Below are 27,507 nucleotides of genomic sequence, written 5' to 3' on the forward strand. Positions count from 1 at the left end.
CTGCTACCGAAATTTGGGATTTTTGGGTCAGATTTGCTCTTCCTTGAAAACATCATTTTTTCAGATTGGTTGTAATTGAAAAGGGCTTGCTTTAAACTCTAACAAATGTTGCATATATGAAAGCAAGATGGCACAATAGTGACTGTTATAAACGCAAGTCCCTTAGTCTCCACGATGGTGACACAAGCGGACCTCTGTGCTCCTTTGTGAAAGCGACAGCTTCTTCCCCCAGTTGCTGGTTCAGACCTGAACTCGTGACATTTCTAAGGCCAACATGCGTTTCCAACAGCTGGGTGATGGGGGCACCATTTCACAAAAGACATTAATAAATCCTTACTGTTTGGGGGGCACTTCCACAAAGGTGTCCTCTGTTTCTTGTAAACACTGAAGATAAATGATATTGCAAATAAGACATCTGCTGATGAAGTTAAAAAAAAAAAAAAAAAAAAAAGGTATTTAAAACTCTAGGCTAAGGGTATTACAATTTAAAAATGGATATTACAATTTCAAATGTCTTTTAATATCCATCAGAGAGTTTTTCCAAGTTTTCATAGTCTAGGTGAGGCTTATGCCCCAAGGAGTCTGCTTCATCTAAATCTCTTTCCCTCTTTCTCCTCCCCAAAATCTTCAAAGGAACAAATATGTCACTTTAAATACACAACATAAAAAATGGGCCAAATAAATTATTAAAATACATAAAAAAGAAAGAGATTCAAAAATATGCATGTTATTAGCTATTTGACAAGCAATTGATGTTGTTGCAATGGCTGCATTTCACAACACAAGTGTTTTCTTTGCTAGACAGATAAATAGTTGAAATAATGTGAGAAATGACTTTGCAGCCATCCAAAGAACAATTTGGCATTGAATGGTTCATTTAATGGCTTTCCACTGGCTGCGCTGTGCAGTCATTTCATACCAGACCTTCACCACATCCATGTGCATTGGAATTTCTTCTAAAAATGCGCTCCAAGCCTGACCCTCCTCTCCCCGTTCCAATTCCCTGCAGAAGTGTTACTACATATGCTTTGAATCTTTATTTCAGATGAGCTCCCAAGTCTAACTCCTTCTTCCCTGTGCTTGAAACGTATGGGTTTGAAAGCACAGATGTGGCCTTGAAGTTTTTGGACCAGGCCCATCTGGGTCAATCCCTACACAGTTGGACTAGTAGTTTCTTGAGTAGAATTCTCAGAAGCCTGCATTTTTTTCTCCTTCTGAATCTACTACACACTCTCCTTGTTCCCTTTTATCTCTCCTAGTTCAACTACAAGGATCTCAAGAGAGATGTGATTTTCATAAAGAGAAAAATAATGACCAGTCAGAGGAAGGAAACAAATTTTTAATGACTGTGAGAATTCTCTTTATAAAACAGCGAGTTTCCTTTTAGTTTATTCTATATGTAAGAAATATATCATTCATAAACTGGAGCAGAAGAGGAGACTCTTTTTCAATCTCATTTACTTGACTGAAAAAAAAAAAAAAAAAAAAAAAAAAAAAAAAAAAAAAGAAAACCTAGTCTTTTGTCCTCATGTTGCAAGCATTTTGAGCCACTGAGAAGGGGTTCCAGATCAGCCCCTAAAACCTGTGTTTGGCATTATCAGTGACTGGGTAGGATCCCTTCCGTGACCAAAGACGCCGGTGGAAGGCAGCACGCAGGACCAAGTCAGTAGAAGCCCCGTTCTTGCAGACACGCTGGCTTTCTTCGGAACCGAGATGTTGCTAAGCAGGGTCGCGAAGGCTTCGGGAGCGCACCCGAGCGCGGGGGGTGCCGGCCGGCGGCCGGAGCCCTTCGCACCCCGGGGGCCCGGAGCCGGGGCGCTGCGCGGGGCTGCGCGGGGAGCGGAGCGCCCCGTGCCTGGCTGCAAGTGAAACGAGCCCCGGCTGCTGCTGCTGTTGCTGCTCCCTTTTTTTTTTTTTTTTTTATTTATTTCCTTTTTTTTTTTTTTTTTTTTTTTTTTGGAGCCTCCAAAAGGCTCGCTCGCCCCTTTCATGTGCCGCCGCGGCCCAATGGGAAGGCGGAGGCTGCCTGCAAGTGGTCTAATCTCAATGAGGTGTCAATCATGTTCCCCGGTGGGTGAAGTAAGGTCTTTTGTAACCGCCTCTGTCTTTGGGAAAGAGAGGAGAGAGGAGGAAGAGCGGAGCGGAGAGGGGACGCCGGACCGGGCTGCAGGAGGGGAGCTGAGATTCGCTCTTGCTTTAGCAGGGAGAAGTGGAGCGCATGGATTTTTAAGCACGCTGGGATTTTATACATCTACAAAAATAACAACAACAACAGAACCTGACCCTACTGAAAGCAGTCAAATGAATCGTAATTGCAGATCAATGCAGAGAAATGGGGAAACTTCACTCGAAACATGGTTAGTTCCTTTCACTTGCTACTTCCTCAGCCCTTTCCCCTTATTCGGATTTTACTTGTGTGTTGTTGCTGTGATTTTATACTGGTGTCTAACGATCTTCCTTTATTATTTCCCCCACACACTTTCCTCTGGATCTGCCTAGCTGCCGTTTGTAAACCCAGAGAAAGTCCGGAAGGTAGGGATGGCTCCTTCCAGCCAGTAACTTTGAACGCCTTTGAATCCCCCGGGCCGAGCGGCTGCCCCCGGCCCCCTGCCCTCTCCCCTCAACTTTCCCCTGCTCCGGTCCCGCTCCGGTCCCCGCTGGCCACGGGGCTGGCCGGGGGCCGGGCGGGTTGTGCGGGCGGCTCAGTGGCGGCATTGTCTCCTCTTTTCTAGGTGATAGTTTTGCGGTGAACGCCTCTCTGGCTCGCAAAGGGCTGGAGGACTGGATGGTGAAGCAGAAATACTCCGGGGGCAGCGGCAGCAGCAGCGGAGGCAGCAGCTCGGGACTCCAAGGCTGCCAGCACCGGGCTGTTTGCAGGCTCTCCAGCGGCAGGGTATGTCAGCTCCCTAGCTGCGCCCCCTCCTTTCTTCTTTCTGAAACAGGGGAAACCAAAAGCTCTTTCTCCATCCCTCTCTCCCTCCCTCCCCAGGGCCAGTTGTGCAAAGGAAGGGTTTTCTTTACCCTAATGCTGCTCCAAGGGGCTGCCCGTGGGTGGTTTCCATCTGTCCTTTGGTGAAGTTGGGAGCTGCAGAGCAAACTTGGTGCTGGTACAAAAGCCGGCAGAGTGAGGGAGGACCTGTCCTCCAGTGTCTGGGCAGCACGATTAGAACAAAACCTTTCGCAAACAGGAACGTACAGAGAACCGCTGGAAAGAGCCCAGCACCCTGCCAGTGTGCGCAGGCTTGTGAACCCTGATTGGTGCACAAGTTTGTCTCTGACATTTTGGCAGAGGAATTCAGGAAAGGAGAAGTCCCCAAAGAGCATGTTGTTATTTATTTGCTCTTTGCTGTTAATGTGGGGCTGACTTTCTCCATAAGAGTTACCGCACATGTCACTTGTTCTGGCTGTTACCACACACTGGTCATTTTCCACCCTTCCTCTTTCCTCCACTTTTCCCACGTAAAGCTGGGCTGGAAGAAATGTTTAAGCTGAGTTATTGTTGTTTTTCTGTTAAATGTTGTGTGTTTAAGCAAAATGGCATGGTGAGAGATAAACAAAGGCGGTTGTTCTCAGATAAGTTCAATGTGTTTTAGGGTATGATCCAGAGCTTATTGGTCTTTACTGAAAGACTCCCCTTGACGTTCATGGGCTTTCATGATCAAGCACTGAAAGCTGCATCAGTGGAAAAGTAACCTGAGAGATGGGGAGATTGGAATCTGTGCTTCTCATCAAGGAATGTGTCTCTGAGAGCACAAACAGAGCAGGGTCACCAAACCTCCACCAGGTTCTTTGCTTTGTTAGCCACCAGCTTTATTGTCAGAAGCCTGAATTCCTTGCCTCTCAGGAAAAAGGAAAAATTAACTTGTAAAGCGGAGAAGAGATGAGACATACTTCACTTTAGGTGGGGTCTTGATTTGCGTGGAAGATGTGTAGAATGGAAAAATGGCGACTCTTTTTAGGTTCCATGATTACTCTATGTAAAGGAGGTTAAATTATTTGTGAGTCACTTAAAATAAGGTGAAGGGGTTAGGATATTGATGTAAATGTTGGTAAATGATGAGCATAATCACTTTGCTACGTGTTTATCCTACAGGTATCTTTGGTTTTAGTGATATTATTGTATTTTACTTGGAGACAATGTGTCAAAGGACAGATGTTCACATTAATAATGGTATCTGTATGTGTATGGTACAGATGCAAAGAGTAAAAATGTGCATTTAATTAGCTTTCATTATATCCATTTTTGTAAGTTAAGCTTTTCAGATGCATGTTCTACTGTTTGTGTATATATTTTCCAGGAAAGAAAGTTCAACTCACCAAACTAAATGTGCGTTTAAAATACTGGAATTAAAAGTCAAAATCACTGACTTCAGCTTTATGAGATGTATTTTCTTCTGCAAACTATGTCCGCAGAACATAGTTTGCGGAAGAAAATACTTTTCAAAACAAACAGAACTGTTATCAAGAGTACTTTGCTATTCACAAAGCTTCAGTTCCACGAGGTCTGCTCAACTGGAATGTAGAACAGAGTATTTCTCACGTTAATCAAGGTGTCCTCATGATAGGTCAGCAATTAGCAAGCCACTAACTAAAAATTAACTGATGCTTTTTACTACGTTATAAAACTACAAATAGGTTCAAGTATGTTTAAAAGTTCTGTGCCCATAAGGCTTTTTACTGTCATCCTGATAGAACTGTTTCAGAAGGCTTGCAAATATGGGCAATTTATTGCTTAATATATTTGGTTGCATCTGCACACGTATATGGCCTGCTAATTGATTTAGTTGAATTGTCATCCTATCACAGGAACACTATGACAGCTACATTAAAGTTCATTTAAAATATGAACTTTTGGTAATATGGAAGGATGCATTTCTAATCCTACATTGGAAACAGATGTGCCATATGTACAGTCTTTGACAAGGATTATGGAGTCACAGCTCTTGACTCCATAAATGAGACTACACAACTGTTTCTCTTCTAAGATCTCTTTCATCTCTTATATAATTATACCAAGGTTCAAAGTGGATTGTAGCCTAACCTCTTGGTTCTTCATTCACCTCAAGATGTAGAAAGGCTAGTCACTTCTCTTAAGGGTCAATGACATGGGATTGTGTGGGACAGTTGTGTGTTCCCCCAACAACCAACCAAGGACTCTTTTTACTGCTTCAAAACTCTTCTTAAAATGTTCAGTTAGCTTACAAGGCATTGTGAAATGGTACAGTTCTATTGTCACAATTGGGAAATTTGGTTTCTCATATTATTTTTTTTTCTGAAATAGGTCTTAATTGTTCATCTTGTGATTCACAGCAGAAAGAATTAAATCAGACATTGATGAAAATATTTGCATCCAGAGAAACATCAAGTTTAAACAAACAAACTAAAAAAATAGAAATAATTTTCCTCTTAATCCTAATCCTTAACCACACTTTTGTTGATGGTGCTTTCATCAGTATGTTTCACTTATTTGGTGAAATTTGGGGTGGTGTCAAAGTACTTTTGATGGGAGGAGAAAACACTCGGTTGCTTCAGTTGTCTGAAACTTAGAGGATTTTGATCATTTGGATTGGAAGTTGAATGTGATAGTGAAATTTGACATATATTGCTCTGTATAACCAAAAAATTCTGGTTGGAGCTGACAGGCTGTTTCTCTCAAGAGACACTGAATTGTTTCGCTTAAATTAGTTATCCAGAGGAGATGACACTGGAGTACAGGGGCATTAATGTAGCCTTTTACAAGAAGATTAAAGACAAGTGTAGGAAAGCAATAAAATTTAATTTGTGTTCCTCTCTAGACTGACTAAATTTACATAGATGACTCCCATTAACAGCTGTGTAGGGCAAGTCTCTCTGTCAGGTCAGTCAAGGAGCGTGTGACACTGGCAGGGTTCCATCATACAGCATCCCTATTATCTTCTTAAACTGAAGTGTTGAGATTTCTTGATTGAAGCAAACTTCTCTCAGTTGTTGCATTTTCCCCCACCCCAATTAACTGGGAGAAAATGGATCAGTGTCTAGCTATTGCCAGATGCATCAGTCATCTGAGGAGAATCTCGTGGTAGTAAATCATTGGGTGAAGGCATCAAGCAAGGGAAGGGGAGTGTTTTTGAAATACGCACTTCTGGTGTGTAAACAGCTTTCTGTTCTGGGCTAAGAGCTCTGATCTCATTAAACCATTGCCACCCGCCCAGCAGGGGCTGCTCTGCTCTAAATGTTTTAATTACTGAGGAGGCTGAGGGCTGGACCGCACCCTTCCCCTTCTCCATCATGTAGAATTAAAGAAAAAAGGAATTCTGTTGCATCTATGAAAAGTATGAGGTCCGGAGTCATATTCTATTTTCAAAGCTAATTGAAACCACTGGGGTTGTAAATCTGTTAGAGCAAGTGAATACACTTCTGCTGCTGCTTTATGAATGAGTTAACTTGTACCCTGAGAATAGGAGAGGTTTCCTGACACTGTGGATTATTCTGTATAGTTCTGAAGTTGAAATTTATTCAGCATGTTTACTTTTGGAAACCATTTCTAGAGATCAACATTGTTTGCAAATATACATGTATTTATTTATTTAACTGAGAAGTAGTTCTGTGCTGAAGGGGGAATATTAAATATGGCATTGCTTAGTTCAATTTACTTTTATCTTCAAAGACATAAGAAATTTTGCTAGTTTCTTGGTTGTGCGTCTCATTGAGATCAGTGTTTGGAACTGGAAAGAATCTAATTTTTAATTAAATTTCAAACCAGCTGATATTGAGCCAAGTTGGAAGTAATCATTTAGGGTAAAATAGGGAAGACTTTAGTTTACAACTTCAACTGGAAGGGCTAGTGCTAGTGATCCTCATGTTCTAACCTAATTGATATTAGAGTTGAGTATCTGGTCTGGGATTAATACAGTAAGACACACTGAGGCACATTGCTGCTTCTGATGTGGGGTTTGTTCTCCATTTGTTCTGTGCCTGTAACTGCCAGTGACATTAATGGGCATTCCTTGCATGGTTGAGAGGGGACTACGCCAGTGTCAACTTCACTGTTCCTCTTGCCTGGTCTTTCATGAATTTAAAAATAAAATAAAATAAAATAAAAAAAGCCCTTCCCAATTCCCCACTGCTAAATAGCATGTGTCTGTGTATGTAAAAATACATAGCCTTATGAGAGACACAGCTGGATAGGGTATTCATCCAAAGTGAAAATCATAATGAGGCTTCTTTAGTGGCCTGTGTATGTGATGCCTTAAAGGCTATTGGAGTGGAAGATTTAATTGTAGCACTACTTTGGGGTCATTTCATGGGTAGAATGACATTTGAAGGACTCTCTTCTTGCTGACAGAGTAACAAGATCAATTAAAAATTTTCTTGGGTGCTATCTTGTGTGATGGCTTGAAGTGGTCTTTTAAGCTGAATTGCTTTAAAGTACGTTAATGTTACTATTATAGGGATAACTATTTGTGTTGACCTGGAGGATTGAAAGAAACAAAAGACCGGCAGTGTTGTGTATTCATGTGACTGAAAAAATATTTTGATATATAAAATATTATGTGTATGGTGTTTAAAATAAAATTTCCAAACTTGATATTGGAAGAAAAAGAGGAAAAATCTTATTCTGTGTTGAAATTTGGTGCCAACAAAACCAGATAATTTAATTAGTAGTGCACATAGTCTATCTTGACAGCTTTGGTTTGGGAAAATTATAATATGAATATTAACAATCAAAGAGTCTCTGAACGTATTAGTGCCATGGTGATGAGATTAGTGAATTGGCCAATACTGTAGCAGAAAGCTGGATTCCAAGGGAATTATCCTTGAATGATACCAGTTGGTGCAATTAAAAGCCACAATTCAGTTGCCATATGGAAAGTGTTAGACATCCTTACATGGTTTCAAAGCTATGTGCCGGAGGTTAAATTGACATATGAAGAAAAGCATAAATTAAATATTTTGTGTTATGAAATTAAAAGTTGACTTTGCTTGAGCCATATGGAGGAGGTGGATGGAAGGCAGTCTGTATTTCATCAGGGCTTGCTTTATAGGTATTTCAGATTTAACGTGGCACACTTTTAATTTAGGATGTTGATTGGAAAGCTGAATGGTCCATGAAGTTTCTGCAAACAGTCTCATTAAAACAACTTTTTTGATCTCTAACAACTCTTTCTCCCACCCTCTCTAAAATGGTGCTTGTAAGAAGGAAGCTTATTCTGCCTAATAGCTGGGTGAAGTCCTCATTTAAGTGATAAGAGAAAGCTATGTCTCTTGGGCTACTGAAAGTCCCTCCTGGCTTAGCAAAACCTTAAATCTTCTGGATGAGAAGGCCTTGGTTACGTTTTCTTCTGTAAATCAGGATGAAAAGTAACAACGGTATGTTATATTTTCTAATGACTTAAATGTAAGTAATTTAGTCCAGACTTTACACTAAAACTTTGCTTATAACAAGAATGGGAAATTTGTAGCACGATTGTTGACATATGGGAATGTTCTTTATAGCAGCATTCATTAACAGAAGGTTTTTCTGTCGGTTTTGTGAGATCTGTAATAAGACCCAGGAGGAGCTCAGTAAGTGGATATTTGTAGGCACCCTTCAGAAGGAGATCTTAGTTGACTTTTATGGTTTCTTTTGAATTTGGTTAGGAACAGAGGAAAGAGAAGTCTCTTGAGTGTTGAAACTTTGTGAGTTAGGTTTTTTTCTGAAGTTGGGGAAATAATTGTTTGGTGGTGATATTTAAATCAAAATGGAACATTGCTTCCCCTGATGCAGATGTTGGCCTTTATAGAAATCCTTGTGGATGAATTTTGCCTCATGAATGTCAGCATTAAAACAAGGTTGAAGAGTAAATGGTAGATGTTGACACGTACAGAATACTTGGAGTATTTCTTGGTGACTGAACCCCTTTTCTAGTTTGTTAAATATACTAGTTACGTTGAGTAGGCAGACAGGAGTTTTCAGGCTTTTATATCTATAAATACCTTTTATGGAAAATGAGGTATAGTTTTAGTTCAAAAAAATTAATGTGAAGAAATGGTCAAATAGACTTTCCCTGTGAATTTATTTAGTTACATCTGCCAACATTGGCAGCAAAACTAAGCTTGTATTTACTCCTGCAGAGTAAGTACAGCTATGGGAGATTGAGTTGGACTGTATTCCATTCAAGAATTATTAACCAAGTTCCAAATGCAAAATCTTCATTGTGTCTGATTTCTGAGCCAGGAAAGCATGTTTGTATTGGAGTATCTCATGACATTTGTCTTGCAGTGGTGGAATGCCAGTGGTGTTAGCTATGGTGAAAGGGCTGTGCTGGCATGGACACTTCTACTACTGTGCAACTTAAGAGAGGGGGGAAATGACTTTTGTAGGCTCAACTCTAGCTGTCTTGGTCTCTCTACAAGGCATATGGCCATATGATGTGTTTGCTGTTTGTAAACTTCTATGTCATATAGCTGTGATAAAAATAAAACAAGACTTTGTCCCATAATTCGCAGAATAGAAATGACACTTCTGAGCATGTGAGATCCTTTTTCACATTCCTTCCTGTGTGATCCTTCACACAGTCTTGTATAGTTAGCATCTTGCAAGTAAACTGTCATGTAACCACAAATCCACTGATTAATGACAGGTCCATTGGCTTTTAATGGGACTTCACATTCAGACAGGGCTATATCTGCAGCTAAGTGTCTAGCCCCGATACCTACATGTGTGCTTCTTACATGACCTGATGTGCCTGTCATATGTGAGAAATAACTGTTTTAGTCATACAGAATCTAATTGTTTGGGGAAGGGAATGATGCGGTGTCGTCTTGGGAGGTCCTGTGACAGCTGTGAAGTTGAGTACCACTGATCTTGTTCATGTGGTGTGGCCTATTGTGTATCATAGGGCAATAAATGATCCTATTGTTTTAGGCTATTAAATCCTTTCACTCCTCTGAAGACCATGCTGTGGCTAGGGGAGACCGAAATGCTATCTGTGCCCAAGAGCTCCTCAGTGCTCAAGAAGAGGCTAGTAGAAATGCACCTAAAAGATCCTACCAGACTAGCCACTGGGCAGGGAGAAGGGAACCACTTCTCTTCCCTGATTTAAAGAAGGTCCCTTCCAAGTGAACACATAAAAAGAGTTGCTTCTTAAATCTGAAGCTCCTGATTAATAAAACATCTTAATTAAAACTCATCAGGCAAGTAGCTTTTCTGCTTTTTCTCAGAGCTCTGATAGTTTGATATTCATCGATATCTCTTCTCAGTCTGAAAATTCAGTGGAACTCTGAAACTCATCTATCTGATAGCAAAAGGGTGTCCTGCTAATTCCTTCAAAAGTGCCATCTACCATTCTCATTTTTGTTTGTAACGGAATTTAGATTTAATGTAGGCTCAGTGTCACTGGTCCCTTATATCATTTCCAGTGCAAATCCCCTGAGAATATGAGATCCTCCCTTAAAATGTGGGAGGAATTCAGTTATGTTTTAAGAAAAATTTGTAGTAGAAAGATCTAAATGTGCACAGATATTTTTTTCAGCTGTGTATCCATAGGCCTCAGACTAACAAAATCCAGTGCTGTATGTAACTTCAGCTCAGAGCTGGATTGGCATGTGGTCAGAACAGTCTGTGCACTGTCCATCCAAAGAAATACTTTGTGTTTTGTGATTAGGGTGGAATTTAATGCATTTGGGGGCATTACCGTGGCAGCTTTAAAGGGATTAAGCATATTGAGGTTCCTATTAAAGTATAACATTGTGATTCAAGATCTGTGAAAGAAAATCATGCATGGGTGTTTGATCTTGGGGTGCAGCCACACATGCTGTGAGGCATAAAATAAGGGGATAGACTCAGTAGGGAAGTGACAGAACAAAGTACTGTCTTGCAGGAGAAATGGGATTTGGGAGCAGCCTCAAATCTTTTGATCCATACTCTGTTGCAAATGATGAGTGGTACAGAGGTGATAGATTTGTCTTGGGGGAGGAAGGAGAATGGTGGGTAGTATGTCACATTGCCCTCGGAGATAGTTTTCTGTCTGATTCCCCAAAGATTTGATAGCAATAGATAAGGACTAAGCTGCTTCCTGTTGTCTTATCTTAAAAATCTTTTATAATTCTGGGAAGGTTAGTTTCAAGAGTTGTATTTTTTTTTTTTTTTTTTTTTTTTTTTTTTTTAAAAAAAAAAAAAGTAGTGGCTGTAATGCTAAGTCATATGTATTAAGTGGATATACAGAACAAATGCCTGTTTCGGGGAGCAGGAATTTTCTCTGAGCATAGAGTGCCCCAGCCTTGAGCTTGCAGAATAACAAGCAGTCTCTGTATTGCATAAGATGCTGTGGTTAAGCCTGTATCAGTGTTTCAGTAATAAACCACTCTCTTTTTGAAACAATAAATAATAATTTTGCTTGTGAACTTTCCAAGTCTGTCTCTGTTCACATAGTGTACGTGTGTATAAACTACAGACACTCATTCCCCTATAAAGAGAGAACATCATAGTCTAGCAAACAGAATATCTGTCATTCCAGCTGAGCAAGGTCTAAGGCAATAACCCAAAATATCCTGGAAGAAATTCTAAAAAGCATTGAAGAAATCAATCGTCTGATCCTAGAGGAAGGTCTTTGATGTAATCCTGGTAAGTTTATACTGGGAGCCTGCCTACTTCTTTATGGTCAGCCCTAGACTTTCTATATGAAAAGTGGATCAAATAATTTTATATGCTTCTGCTTTAAAGAAAGATGGTTGATAGTTTTCTAAAGCATACACACTGTTTAAATGTAGATTGTGGCTTTTAGCCGAAGCCCAGGTGGGGAGGAAAGGCTTTTCAAAACAAGTACTTACAGAAAAAATAAATAATACTTTGATATTTTCCCATGGAAAAACTGTGCCTCATTTATCCATCCTGAATATTTAATTTTATTTTGAGGATAAACTTCACAGGTTATCTCAGTTAAAGCAATTTTTATTTAGGCAAAGCTTATGTGCAAGGTCTTGTTCCTGATGTGGATACATATGTAAAAGGAGTTTTTCAGAATACCATAAATAAATTATTTTTAAAGGTATATTTTTAACTAACTCAGTGCAGTTGGGTAAGCCTGTTTAGATCATCTTGAAAACTTCTGCAATATTTCTTTAGGCACTTACATTTTGATATGAAAGCCCTGCTATAATAGAGGGGAAATTTCTTATTGCTTTCAGTGGTTTTATATCTTGTTTTTTGCCACATCAATGGAAGAGCAGGGAAGGTTCAAGTGGTGCGACTGATAGTGTCTTTCTCTAGAAGCTACATTGCTAGTGGAATGGCAGTGTGTTTTCCCCTGCAGATGTAATTTAGCCGGTCATTTTATAATAGGTTCGCGAGCGGTTTTCACAATTGTATTGCCACTTAAATTCTTATTTGTAATTAGCAACGTAATTTTGCAGGTAAGTTTAGAAAGCATGTTTTGAGAAAAGCAGTGCTGTGCAAATAGCCTAAAACCCATTAAAATAGTACATTTTTATTGTACGAAGGCATTCTTTATCTAATTAGCTTGGCTTGTTACAGTATTGCACCACAGGTTCTTTTTTTTTTTTTTTTTTTTTTTTTTTTTTTTTTTTTTTAATTGGAGGCTGTTTTTAACAATTTGTGACTGGTAGGAAGCACACCAAATCCTTAATTCAGGACTAATGTATAGCAATGAGAGCTATCATACGGGGCTTTTCTTTGAAAGACGGTTGTTCTTGGATTAAAGCATGGTGACATGTAACAAGAAGGGAAGTGTGCAAAAAAAACCCACCACGGTGTTCGGGAAGGAAATACTGTACTCATTTATACTACATAGATTTCAGTTTGGTAATTGGCCTTAACGTTGGCACTCTTTTCCAGATGTGCTGTTTTAACTGGTTGTTGTTTCTTTTTTTTTTCTTTGATGTAATTAGAAGAAAAAAAAAAGCAATGAAAACGATTGTTTTTTGAGAACTGTGTGAGGAAAGTCAAAAGTAAGGCAAGCTGAAGTTGCTCTGTGTCCTTGAACGTGTGCAGGAGGGGAGGACTAGAGGGACTAATCCAGGAGAGACTGGACAGTGCTGTTGAAAGGCAAATCATACCTCTGCTAAAACAACTTCTCCTTAATCTGTGGCCATCTCTGATTTTCCTTGTCCTGGAAAAAGAGGAATTGAAGGCCTTCCGTGAGAAGCCCCATAGATTTGCCAATAAATCGATAACAGACAACAGGTAATGTCTTGTGGAAGTAACAAAAAGACTGAGGTATTAGCCCTGCAGAGTAATCTGCCTGTCCTCATGTGTGTTTCAGATGGCAATGCCAACCATCCTGGTCAGCAAGAAAAGAAATAAAATAAACACACAAAAAAGAGGAGAATTGTAGCACCACTGGGGAAAAACAGGACAGCTCATCGTTAGACAAGAAAAATGCGAGTGTTGTGCGTCTAGAGGTATGTTTTAAGTTAGGAAAGAGTCCTGCCCTGCTGTATGGTCAGAGCCTCTCCTAGTATCAGCAGGAGCCATATCCAAAGACAGGGCGAGGCTTCCTCCTTCCATGCTCCAAACAAGACATGTGATTTGGTCCTTCAAAATGTTCTGTTATCGTGTATTGGCTTCAATATCAAGTGGTGTCAGGAATGGCGGAGAGGCCCTTTTGTGAGAGGCTTGCTGGTCTGAGAGATGGGCTGGGCCTAGGATGCGGCCCTATGGTGCTTTGGTACCACTCGCTGGGGCCAGCAGGCTGACAGCACTGGGTGGAGGGAAGTGACTCCACTGAGAAAGCTGTCTGCTGATGTGTAGTCCCATCCCCCTGTAACTGAGGTGGAAATAAGGTGTGCGTTGCCAGGATTAGCCACTAGCAGCCAAGAACCTTTCTTCTCACAACAACTGTAGTGTGTTCTATGCCGTACCCTGGTGTGTGCTGAGCTGTCATGTAGGTTTGCACGGCATGGGTTTGGAGTGTCCTTTCTTGTGGGGTGATGCCTTCCTTCTCTACTAGTGCCTCTTTGTCCACATAAAGTACTGTTTCTTTCTCCCATTGACCAGGTTCTGTTTACCCAGGGGTCACACAAACTTCACATGTCTTTAGTAAGTGTCTGGCAGTGAGTCTGACAGCGGGTGAAGTGGTACAGGTTTCACCATGCAGCCGTTAGGCTGTGTGCAGTTGACAGGACTGATTTTTGGAGCGAGTGATCTTTGTGGATTATAAAGGGTTACGTTGTTGAAGTTACACAGGCGCCAATCCACTGGCACACCGCAGGTGATCTCGGAGCGAATGTTGTTTAAAGCGCCTGTCCCACGGTTTCACAAATGTGCTCTGACCAGAGGATGTTTTTCTAACTTCAAAGGGCTTCTCAGGCTGGCTCGGTGCCTCACAGGCTGAGTCCACAATTCCTCTCTGCTCGTGATGTGTTCTAACCATGTGTGATTTTTTTTGGTATGTGATGTTTTCTTAAAGCGGCATTGACCTGTGTTCAAATGAAACTTGCTCTTAAGCTTGTAAACACAAACTTGTCGTGTGGGCAGTTTTCATCTTAACCTGACGTGTGGGTTTTTTTTAAGAACAAGAATAGACATCAAAAGGGGAGTAATTTATAGGAAAAGAAAAAGCAAGAAATAAACTTGCAGCAGTCTTTTGAGTTGCACCATCCAGAGGCTTTTCTCTGAAGATTGTGTTGTGGGCCCTTTACTGGTTGTAAGAAGTGCTTGTTCCCACCTCAGCAGCACCAGTGCTGGAGTAGGGTACGTGCTCTGAAATGTGCCTCTGAAGAAGGGGCATGCAAAGGGGGGAAGGCAAGGCATAATGGAGTAGAAGGTGGAAAGGACCAGCAACCTCTTATGTGTGTTTTTTTTTAGCAATGTTATATTAAAATAAGTGTTTAGGAATATGTCTTTTAAATATTTAAGGTTTATTTTTCTTCTGTAGTACTTTGTAGATGGTTTTCAAGGGGATTATTTTCAGGTTAATGCAAAAATATGCTTTTTTAATGTTGAGAGGTAGAAATGACTGAGATTTTACTGGCCAAATTATTTTACTATTGAAGTCCATTAACCCTGAGAACAGGATTAGGCCCTAAAATATTTCCTGAGGTGCATTGTGCTATGGTTGTGAAGTTCTCATGTTCCACTAAAATCCATTGATGGACACTGTGTTTTTTTTTTTGTTTGTTTTTGTTTTTTTTTTTTGCAATGTTTTTGTATTCATTAAGGCAAGAAAAGTAGGTTAGTTGGAAGTTTTGAAGTCATCAATTTTTAGTTTACTACTATTACCACTGTGAATGTGAGTTTAAAAAGCAAGCAAAACAGAACAAAAAAGAAAGAAAGAAAATACCTTACAAGTAAGACCATGATAATTCCTGCATGCTGAATGATAGAAAAGGATCATCTGCCATGGGAATAAAACCTCATACTGTGAGTGGCATTCTGTGAGCAATATATCTCAACTGTTCAATGAAGTTTCCTCCTGAGTAATGGTACCACAACCTAACACTTAATAATTAATCCAGACTTCAGATGCAGCTGGATTCCAAAATTGTCATCTAGACAAGATTCTGGAGAAGTCAGTGATCTCTAGGACCTAAAGCCACAACCTGTGCTGCCCTACCAATCCATGGCTATCAACAGGAATCATCCCACCACATTTATTTTGGCTAGTTTTAAAGCAGGTGGCCAGGATGAATTCCTAGTTTCAAAGTCACAGCTGCTGCTTTGAAATTGTGTAAGAAGGGCTTTGGTTTCTTAACACAAAATAACTGAGCTGCTGTTTGGTATTAGAGCATCATTATTCTGGGAAATGCGCTCTTCATTTTAAAAATATCTTCTGCATGGAAGTTGAAGGTTTATACCTCATGATTATAAGTGTAAAGAGCTGAAAAGGTTCCTTGTTTGACTGATGATTGTAAATATTTAATAGTTCCTCAGTGATTTGAGTCAATGGAATCTGACGGTAGTATTAAAAATTAATAGCAATATTAGAAACAGTTAATACAAGAATGTCTTGTTGGTATTAAATCATTTCTGGGGGGATTTTGGGGGGTAACTGTAACTTCAGATTTTTTCCCTTTTAAGTGGTTTTCCTTGTGTCAGTCAGCCTAAAAATAGTCTTTATCATTAAATCAATTAAAATGACCAAGTGGACTTTATGCAATCATGCTAATAATACTGCGATTAAGTAGAAGGAAATGTTTCATTACAAATCCCTATTTTCTGTCCTTATAAAATTTCATTTTAAAGTGAGCTTTCTTGGGTGACTTTTTCAGTAGCGTCAGCAACAGTGTCAGCAGAATGGTGAATTCTTGTTGCTGGAAGTATAAAGAGAATTCATGAAGGAGTTTGTGTTAAGCATAGTTTTCTTTCCTTTTTTTTCCCCCTTCTTTTAAAAAAGGATTTTATTCACTGGGGTTTTTTCTTCTTTTGTATTCCTTGCCACCTTTATGATATTATAATGTTTTTACCTACTTTCAAAATTCCATAGATATATATTTATAAAAACTATATGTCATGTAAGCCTTTTTCTAGTGTAAGAGAAAGTACATTTTATGCAAGGCACACAGCATGGGGTTTTCTGGGCCTTCAATCTCATATGATCCTGTGTCACAATAAATATAACAAACAGGAATGAGCAAAGAGCAATCCTCTTGGGCTGGGTGAAAATATGCTCTTAAAAAAGACGAGGAAGGGTTGGGTAGAGGAGATGTAAGACCTGTGTACCTGAACAAAGCAAGCAGGCAGAGAATAGAACATTTCTTCAGCTTTTGTATGCAGGCTTGTTAAAGGACACAAAGGGGAAAATTAGGGTTCATTTGGTAATGGGATGTGGTCAAACAAATGAATCTAGAATTCATATGCAGAAGATGTAACAGAATCTTTGACTTGGTTAAGGGGAAGGGGTGAGAATGGGTATAAAGGGGTATCTGGGAATTTCAAACTGAAAAGGCCCTTAATCCTTTTTACTTCAATCATTTAAAAAAAAAAAAAATACTATTTGTTTGTATTTTTATCTTGTGATAATAATTACTAGCAGGTCCCTTGTTCATTAGAGGCTACATGTTCTACTAGAGCATTTCATAGATTTATCCATTAACAAGTGGTGTTGGCCCATATTGTCCATATATAAGTATATATGGCAGAAATATCCCTACCAAGTTAAAGTTTTCATCAGTCCAGAAACAAGTTTACCATGCAGTCCTTGTGTCTCTGATAACAGGGTGTGCTTTTGTTAACTGGGCTGACCAGTGTAGCCACTTGGGTCCCTTACTTGGTGGTTGGGATTTTCACGGATAGGATGTTGGTCCTGTTGTGTTTAAAGAGATAGGATAACAGGGTAAGTACAGCTTTCTTAAGCACTCTGAATCACAAAGTAAGTAGGCTTTGAAGTCATCTGAGATTAGAAGACTGGTCTGTGGGCCTGGTATGAAGCTGGGAGGTGTTTGTGATGTGGGTGGTCAGAGATGGATAACCATTGCTCTGGTGCTACCTGGTGTCTCAAGTTCTGAATTATGGCTTTAGAATGGGATACAGGAGCTGTGTATTCCCGTCTAGACCCTAACATTAGCTGTATATCCTTTCCCAAATCACTCAGATGTAAATCTTCTCAGAGACACAAGATAGCTAACCACGTACTGCTTGTTTAGTCATTTGTCTTCTCTTTGAAACTACCTGTTCCTACCCCCCTTTCTCCCACCTCCCCACCAGAGAATTTGGGGTAGGTTTTATCCTTTTAACTAACAAGTTTGTTGAGGTAGGCAAGGAAACATTTCAAGCTCATGAAGAGCTTCAATACCAACTGTAATTGATCTTTTATGCTGTTCATTGCTATGCTGTTGTGAATAAGCCAGGTATTTGATGCATAGTCTCCTGAGCAAAGTGTTCTTTGTGTGTGTGTATATGTATGTATATATATATATATATAACATTTTCCTTTTGAGTTTATACAATTCTTCATTGTTGGGGGGGACACACATTTTTTGTTGTTGTTGTTGTTCTACGGTAATTTCCCTGACCTTATTCTGGCAAGGGGCCTTTTTGAACTGTCCAATGCTCAACACAACCCAGTGGCCCAAGATATCTCATTTTAAAAAGGCTGAATTAACTAAAGCAGTTTTAAAATATGGAGGAAAAAAGATGAGTCTTCTCACTTATGCGAGTGAGGGTTTGGATAGGGTTAGAAGGTGGCAGAAGGGGTGTGCCTTTAATGTATGAGTTGAATCTCCACTGCTTGTGGAGGCCCCCTGTCCAAGGACATGTGCATTCAAGAGGTGATGGCTGTAGACTGCTTATTGCTGTACCTCACTTTTAGTGACACATAGATTCTGTGCAAGATCAGTTGGAATGTGGGGATAGAGCATATGGCTAGCATGTGTATAAACCATAACAGGTAAATAATATAGAAAGTAGGACTTACTAATGTTACCAGAAGAAATGGACTATGTAGACATAAGGGAGAAGAAAAATGCAAGTTAAAGATTTGACTGAAGGTCAGATCAGATTGATCTTCAGTCCAGCTAGACTTGGGGCTTTGCAGGGAGATGAGTTTTTTTTCTTCTCTTGGTGTTCACTTGAATAATGAAATTACCCTCTCTTGAAAGTTATTCTTTGGAGCAGCAGAGTTTGTACATGAGTGAAATGCATGTCAAAATGTTTACAATGAACTGAAGTGGAGTGGTGAGTCAAAGCAGTAGCCTTTTGTTTGCACTGGCTTTGTAATGGAGAGCCTTATAATGAGGGTGAACTATGCCTCCGATTCTGCTGGGCCTTTGTACTGTTTGGAGCGCAAAGTGGAGCAGGTTTGCAGGTTAATTAACACCTCTTCCCTCCTCCTTGTGGTGCTGGCAGTGATGTATTACCAGGTTACGTTTGGAAACATCGGCCGGTGGTTTGTGCTGAATACTCCTAAGCCTTTTAGTTGCTGCCACTGAAGTATCTGCTTAGAATGCCATTTGCTCTTGTAGACAACGGAGCACACGAGATGTAGTGTTGGTGTCCCATTGGCAATGAACACACCCCACAGCCAGCTGTTGGCAACCAGGCACATCCATGCCAGCAGCTCCCCCTCCTTATCAACATAAAGGAAATCCAGATGAATTCTGCCCATCTATAGGGGACTTAATGGCATCGTAGAGCCCATTATTTTCTATCTAATGAAGACTTTTCTGAACATTGAATTGTAAGATTTTTCTTAATCTTGTGGTTCTGTGGTTTGGAGAGTTTGGCCAATCTGGCTGGAGTCAGTGTATGTTAGTTTGTGCATTAGATTTGAGCACTTTTTTTTTTCCCATCCTCCTGGAGTCTTAGAGTTCTTTGCCACCTACTGCTGACAGATCACATGGTCTCAGCAGTTGCCCTGTGTGTCTCTTACCCTCCCAGTTCTTCAGGTCTCAACACTATGTGTGTTAGAGACCTCTCTTCTAACAGCTATTGCCATTGCCTTAGCTTGATTTAAATACTATGTTGTTCAGAAAATTAAACCCTTAGAGGAGAAACAAAGCCACGTGCCGGTCTGACTAGCAGGGTGCATGTTTGGGACATTGCTGGGACATGAGCAGTCCTTTTGCCATCTTGCACTGGCTAGCACACCACAGCACAGCATTGGAGGCAAGCGTGCAGCATGCGTACTGCCCAAACGTGCCGTACCTGCTGTATGCTTTGATAACAAAAAATTTGCATAGCATATTTGTTTGTTTTTGAGCTTAAGGAATTTCTCCTCATATCTCCTACTTCCTTACTTGCCTATTTGTGATTAGAGATCCAGTGGAGAATGGCCCAGCTCCTTATGAAGGAGCAGAACTGTTTTAAGGAGAGGACAGCACAACAACAGTATTTGTTGCCTTCCTTGTGGCAGCAGGGAAATTGAAGGGAGCTGTGATTTAGTGAATTAGAGTCATCTCACAGGCAGCTCCGGGGCAGCGCAGCTCTCAGCTGCTGCCTCACTCGCAGTACAGAGTGGGGTCATGATATGGTGCAATATGCCCAAGCAGAAAAGCAGTAAATTCATCCTCAGGAGCTGCTTTATGTTGTCTAGAGATGGAGAATTCCCCTGTAAGGAGAATATACTGCTTTATATCCAACTACCCCATTCCAGTGCTTCAGCAGCATATTTATCTTCAGCAGTTTCATGCTGTGAATAGAGGAAGGCCAAGAAACATGGATAAAGGACTTCCTTTACAGCCAATGATATGTGCAGTATGGTATCCCATAAAGTTAACAGGGATTAAGGTGAATGACCATCTGAGCAAAGGAGGCATCCCACTAGGAAATAAGTTGGTTTCTGTGTAACAACTAAAGCAATACTATCTACAGACTTTGAATCAAAGGCTTGCACAGTTAAACAAAGCTAATCCCCAAAGATATACTATTAAACTTTAATATCTTCATCGATGATCTGGACGAGGGCATCGAGTGCACCCTCAGTAAGTTCGCAGATGACACCAAGTTAGGTGCGTGTGTCGATCTGCTTGAGGGTAGGAAAGCTCTGCAGGAGGATCTGGATAGGCTGCACCGATGGGCTGAGGTCAACTGCATGAAGTTCAACAAGGCCAAGTGCCGGGTCCTGCACCTGGGGCGCAATAACCCCAAGCAGAGCTACAGGCTGGGAGAGGAATGGTTGGAAAGCTGCCAGGCGGAGAAGGACCTGGGAGTGATGGTGGATAGTCGGCTGAATATGAGCCAGCAGTGTGCTCAGGTGGCCAAGAAGGCCAACGGCATCCTGGCTTGTATCAGGAACAGCGTGACCAGCAGGGCTAGGGAGGTGATCGTCCCCCTGTACTCAGCTCTGGTGAGGCCGCACCTCGAGTACTGTGTTCAGTTTTGGGCCCCTCGCTACAAGAAGGACATGGAGGTGCTTGAGCGGGTGCAGAGAAGGGTGACGAAGCTGGTGAGGGGCCTGGAGAACAAGTCCTACGAGGAGCGGCTGAGGGAGCTGGGCTTGTTCAGCCTGGAGAAGAGGAGGCTCAGGGGTGACCTTATCGCTCTTTTTAGGTACCTCAAGGGAGGCTGTAGCGAGGTGGGGGTTGGCCTGTTCTCCCACGTGCCTGGTGACAGGACGAGGGGGAATGGGCTTAAGTTGAGCCAGGGGAGTTTTAGGTTAGATGTTAGGAAGAACTTCTTTACTGAAAGGGTTGTGAGGCACTGGAACAGGCTGCCCAGGGAAGTGGTGGAGTCACCATCCCTGGAAGTCTTCAAAAGACGTTTAGATGTAGATCTTAGGGATATGGTTTAGTGGAGGGCTGTTAGCGTTAGGTTGGAGGTTGGACTCGATGACCTTGAGGTCTCTTCCAACCTAGAAAATTCTGTGATTCTGTGAAACTCATTTCCTGTGCATGGAGCAAATATTGTAATTTAAAAATAACTAATAAAAATAACTAATATTTGAAATGCATCTTCTAGCCATTGTTAAGTGAAGAGTTGGGGTGTGAGCTATAAAACTCTGATCTAGATTCAAACTTTCTCCATATTTGTGGTTTTGTTTTGAGTCTGTCTCTAGTTAGCAGGGATATAAATGTTAAAATTCGCCCATGTGGCTTTAGAGCTGTGCTGTGTTCGTAGTAAGTCTTGCTTTTTCAATGCGTCTTCATTTTAGAAAACATTTCTTTCTACTGGGGTCAGATCCTTTCTTTTACTGGACAAACCATGAGTACTCTGGCAGAGAAGGACAGCTTAACTAGCCTAGTAGAGCTGCAAATGTCAAGTGCTAATTGTTTATGAAAAATAATGTTTGTCATAAATTATCTCAAAGTGAAAATGCAAAGCATTACGCTCTTAACAGGGAAGAAAGGAAGTGAATGTCCCATCATGTTCTCTTCTTAGGAAAGTGTTTGTTTGTTAGCTGATGCTTCAGCTTCAATTGCTTGTTACATTTTGGTGCTTGTGCAATTGAAGTTAATTGATGGGAAAAGGTTTAAACAGTGAATAGCCTTGGTTTTAGGAAGCTGAACTTCTTCACCTAAAGCTGAACACTAAGAATTAAGTGTTGGACTGAGATGAAGTGTTTTGTTTGTTTGTTTGTTTGTTTGTTTTCCTAAATGCAATTGGAAGAACAACTCTCATTTGGGGTAAGAGCTATCTGTTCAGCTAGGTCTGACTGGGCAGTATGCGGGACATTAGGGCTCCAAATTTGAATTTTTGTCTCAAGACATGATAACTTATGGCAGTAAGAAACAATTGCCCAGATGTGAACAGAACAAGTAAGCTAGGCAGTGAATAGGCTTTCTCCTGTGCCATGACCCGTTGTGTCTGCAGCCTGATGTGTAGCACTTAACGCATGTGCGGACTGACTTCACTCTGAGCAAAGGCTGATAATGTGAACAAACGTGTGTGATGGGCCCGAGATGATGGCGAGCAAGCCCATCAGACTCTGCATGGTGTCTGTTTTCAAAAAGGATTTTAGTTCTGACTTCTTTAGAGTTAGGCTCTGGCAGTCATAATTGTGTGGCAAAGAATATACTGAAATGGGTGTACAGTCATGCTCACATGCTTGGCACTTTGTCATAAATTTAATCTATTTACATATTTCCTGTACCACTGTACAAACAAACCAGTGGGCAGAGTCCTGAAACCATTTTCTCAGGCAAAGTTCCAGTTGATACCAAAGAGGTCAGAATTTAAAATAATCGCTTATTTAGAATTTGAATGTGACCTTTTGAGAAACACTCTTTCCTTTTGCTGACTTTCTGAACCACTTGTTAGGCATTATTGAAAAATCAGTAGGAAATTTCAATAAGTTCAGGCTATGACCCCAGCTGAGTTGTCACTTGCTGCTCCTTTTGCAGCATTGCAGGAGAAATGACTTCTACAGAAACTTGTAGAAAGCTACAGTATTGTTCATCTTCTCTGTTTCTCATTCCTTGTTGGCTTTGCAAGTGTTCCTTTGTTAGACCTGTTAAATCTGTGGGTAAAACTGTGTGTGGTGAACGTCTGTGTTTCAGCGTAGATACTGATGCCAAACCAAGTGCGGTAATGTTTTGCGTGAACATAGAGATCTCATCATACAAGCAGTATGCAATGTACAGTTCTCTGCCACCACAATATTCTTTTGTTCACAGTGAAAGATATTGAAAAGATACTGGGCAAACTTGACAAAATTGACTGAGGAGTAAAGGACAATTGCATTAAGAAGGCTGAAAGAGCAAATTGTTTCCTTCTTGTGTACGTATAGAAAATGAAAAGAAGAGCTCTCGTTATAGAATCAAAGACTAAAAGTGCTTTTATTTATCAGCAGTTTGTACTTACTGACACCGGCATATATTGTGAAGCAAAGTGTTTGTGCAGCAGCTATTCTGCAATATCCATTCCAGTCTGTTTCCGTATGTAAGCATGCCAGCACATAGTAATGAAGCAATGATCAAATTTAGTCTATATCATTTGAGACTTAAAAATGTTGTTTGAAGTAAAGGAGTAGGATTAGGGATAGCAACAGGAAGACCATGATAAATAAAAAAAGCTTGTATGTAAAGGCGTGGCAATGAAGGTCTGTTTGAGTATGGAATAATTCTTTCTGGAAATTGGTACAGATTTCATTTTCTCTAAGAATTGTCAAAACTGCACCATTTATATATAGCTTCTCAAGTATGTGATAGAAAAGGGTCTTCAAGATTGTGTCCATTGAACTGTCACTCTTCTAATGAAAACGGAATAGTCAAGTGCATCTACATCAGCAAAAATAAGACTTGAGTTTTTTTTCTCCCCTTTAGCGAACATCTTGTATGTGATACCAGTCAACATAGAAGTGCTGTTACTTTAAGCATGGCTTTGGCAGATTATGCTGACAGCAGTAACTCAGAGCTCTGCCCTTTATAAAGATTAATGATCCTTGAAATAATAAATATATTGTAAATGCCAAGCCTAGAAGTAATTTTCAATTCATAAATAGAATTGTTTGTGTAACAGCAGACATTTTCCCCCACTATTTCCTATAACATAGCAGAAATAAAATACCAGAGCAGAGGTGCTATTGGAGAGAAAAGATCACTTCATGAGGAATATGTGTGTTGGGAAGGGCAGGAAGAGGGTGATGACAAGACATGTTGCAATATCACATTTGGTTATAGCTTATAGGGGGTGTTGCAAAGAGCTTGTAGCTGTTAACACATATGAGCATTGACTTTTATTCTGGTTACCATCATTCAGTAGGCAGAAAAATGTTCAGCAAACATGGGGGCCAGAAGCTAGCCTTTTGTGGGTGAGCATTGTTTTTGGGCAGAACCAGTAACTTATATTTAAATTTGTTACAGTATAGGCCTAGCAGTAAATTAATTGTGACATTAAGAGGGAATGTATGTATAGACATTACTTCAGAGTTGTCATAAATTCTGTGCTTGCCATATTTTAATTTCCAAGACTTTTGAATCTCAGACAAGGTGCTATAGATGTAGTTATTAAATTCTGCAGCAATATTTTTATTGGGTAGGACACTGCTTGATGATGTAGCTGTGAAAGCCAAATTCAGAGACTAGCAAAAGGTTCTTTATCCACGCATTTAGGAGGAAAAATATTATTTTGTAACACTCACTTGTTACTGAAATACTTGTTTTAAATTTACCTCCCCTTTCCTGAATGAATGAATGTACATATACCCACATACATATGCATGTGTATATGCATATACAGACAAAAATAAATGAGATACATAGGCTTACTAGTTTGTTAAACTATCTTACAGCTTTCTTGCAATGTATTGCTGAACTCCGTAGGAGTGCTTGTACAAGGGAAAGAGGAATTGCAGCCTCTCTCAAAAGAGAGTTGTGACAATATAAGGTCTGTCATTGGGGCATCAATAACATGCAGGTGGAAACACCATTTGGGGAATAGTGGAGTCTGATTCTCACTCCTGTGGCTCAGCAGACAAGTTTTTGTAGAGCGACCTGAGGACATCCTGCCCTTTCTCAGCTTTGAGTACGTTTGAGAAAAGACACTGGATAAGATATACACAAAACCCTCTTCACAAGTTTGCATAGTGTACTTCTTTCAGTGCATAAATTAACTCAGTGTAGTTTTAGCCTTTAATCTCACATAAATTAGATTAAATATTGCTGGAAAAAGTGTCTGGTTCCCTGCTTTTCAAAGATGTTTCCTTTATGTGCACTGGAAGGGAAAGCCATATGCTGTACCAAAATATGTGTTGCTAATTATTTGGTTTCTCTTGGGGACTGTTTTATTTGGGTGTGGGCTGCTTTTCCCTTTAAACATAACGTATAGGACAGCCAGATGCTAGAGGAACCTTAAAATAGGTTGTCTGCACTGAGGGTGTGGGAATATCAGACAAAACACATAATGGCAAAGTGCTGGCAGAGTTGAAAACCCACCTTGACCCCCCCCTCATCTGGGTAACAAATCTGTGCCTGCTGAGAGTGGAGATGGCATCAAGTACCTCAAAGGCTGGTATGGGAGTTTGGTTACAGATCTTCAGTAGGTATTTTCTGGGTAAGCAAAGGCTGTGACCACATCAACAACTGCTCCGTGGAGGACTGTATGAATTCTCTTATACCCCGCGGTAAATTCAAGGTAATGCAAAGCAGCTTATGCCTTTATTTACCCCAAGGGAGTGTTGACATGAGCTGTTACCATGGAATGCCTGCCAGGTAGCCATACTCTCAGATCTTGTAACGCTAGGAACTAGCCCAAAGCGCTTTGCTCAGGTTCATCCAGTAAATTTTCCTAGCTCTTAGTTGTTTGCTACATAAGCCATGATAGCAGAGCTATATCGGTTCACAGAGCCCTGAAGTTCCTTGCTTATAGCTGGAACAAAGTCTGAGTTTTGTATCAAGTTTAATTTGATGTAATAATAACTTATATAGTGCAAACATGCCAGATCTATATTCCATTGCTGGAATTAATCAGAAAAAAGTCATGTGTAGAATTCTGCTCTTCATCTTTGTTTTAAAAACATACTAATTCCTGGTTTGTGTTTAACAGCACTGGTAAGTGAAGTTCTTTGCCACAGAACAGGTGCAAGGCACCGTCCTGCCCTGCCAGCACACCTCGGTCATGGCTCGCAGAGCCAGAGCTTGGCCTGTCTGATGAAACTGCCAGTTGTGTTGCAGACACCTACTTAACAGAAACTGGAAGTGAAATCACTATTTCATTTAACATTGGCCACCTATTGGATAATAACTTTCAGTCACTGTAAGACTGGGCTGGATTTGAAACAGCAGCCCGTTGCATTGAAAGGCTCTGTTTCCCTCTGTGATCTGCTGAGCCAGCTGGTTCTCCAGAAGCATTTGGAAAAATGTGAGTGGAGGGTAAGAACATGAAATTTCCCTGTCTTTTTAAACGTGTTTGTCTGTGTCTCATTCTCACATGCATCGTTTAAGCCAAGACATTTCAGTCCTCAGTTCTTTGATGCCATTTGGCTTCAATTTCCACATGAAATGCTTGGAAACTAAAGATGACTCAGAAGGGGTTGAAACCCTTGTCCTGCAAGACTCTTTGTGAAGCAGGCAAACGATTTCCTTTGTATGAAGCAAGTGCGTGCTCTGAGCCCCTGATTTAGCTTGGTTCCTTTTCCCTCTCTCAACACACAAGGCTTGGGACATTTCTGCCAAGAGTTGTACTTGCACTTAAGGTGCAAGTCCCTGAATTGTCCCTGATAAGAAGTAGCCATTATTGAAGTCTTGTGGCTTTGACTGTGAAGGCTTTCAAGTTTTTTTTTTTTTTTTTTTTTTTTTTTTTTTGTGTGTGAAGACTGCCTATCCATTTATAGTTGTTATATAAAAATGTGAGTGAGGGTTTATCTCTTCCTTTTGGATGTATGGCTCTAGCTCTGGAATTGCTTCCAAGTTTATAAAATGAGTCTGGTTTAGACCTCTCTGATAAACATTTTTTTGTTGTTGCTGTTGCAAAGTTGGATCAGACTTTTGTTGTCATAATGGTTGGTGCACTTGGCAGCTTGCATTTTAAATAATTAGGAGATAAAATTGGACTGTGTTTGAATTCAGTATGTCTGGTATTTTCTTGCTTTACTTGGTTATGTTTTTAATCCCCCTTTTAACTTTTGAAGACTAATGTAAGACAGTTAAGAACTGAGGGCTGGTAAATTTTTTTTGTCATTTTTGAAACCTAGATCCAAGCCAGCTTCTCTTCAGTATTTCAGCCTCGCCCTCCCAGGACACTTAGAGATAGATCAATGTCTTTATCAAAAGAAGTGTGCCTTTTGTGATGGTAACACTGTAACATTAAATATTCATTCTAATCTGCAGTTGAGACAATTACATTGTTCTCAATAAATTTTACTTTGGATTATGAAGTTTTAAAAATATGCCACTTAAATTTCAACGTACTATAGCTGGTAAGGGAATTTACGGCTCTGATGCATCAGAATTGTGAGATAGTTTTGTAACACTTGAGGAAAATCTTCAGTATTCTTCACATGGAGCAAAGCGATCAACTCAAAGGATGGCATTGATGGGTGTGTGTTTGTTTTTTTTTTTTGCTGAACACAATGCTATAGGTATGGTGGGAGAGGAAGTGCAGCAAAACAACAGGCTAAACTGTTGAGAAACATTCATCCCATCTAAGGAACCTTTGCTGTGTGAAATGTATATGTTAAAAATATATTTTAGAATTCAGTTACACTGAGGAAAAGT

General features: G+C 40.3%; 1 protein-coding gene across 2 annotated transcripts in view; it reads left to right on the forward strand.

Annotated features, from left to right (window-relative positions):
• The first annotated feature begins 2,051 nt into the window (after positions 1-2,051).
• NKD1 (NKD inhibitor of WNT signaling pathway 1) overlaps positions 2,052-27,507 on the forward strand; it is a 107,649-nt gene continuing 82,193 nt past the window's right edge. The window contains exons 1-3 of one of the 2 annotated variants that reach the window (XM_032195473.1): positions 2,052-2,357; positions 2,500-2,532; positions 2,733-2,893. In XM_032195473.1, the coding sequence (XP_032051364.1) occupies positions 2,333-2,357; positions 2,500-2,532; positions 2,733-2,893 (219 nt within the window). In that variant the 5' untranslated portion in view covers positions 2,052-2,332. The remainder of the gene's footprint in view (positions 2,358-2,499; positions 2,533-2,732; positions 2,894-27,507) is intronic. The other variant, XM_032195472.1, reaches the window with a different exon arrangement.

The sequence above is a fragment of the Aythya fuligula genome, chromosome 12, assembly GCF_009819795.1.
Source record: "Aythya fuligula isolate bAytFul2 chromosome 12, bAytFul2.pri, whole genome shotgun sequence".
NCBI classification, from domain to species: Eukaryota; Metazoa; Chordata; class Aves; order Anseriformes; family Anatidae; genus Aythya; species Aythya fuligula.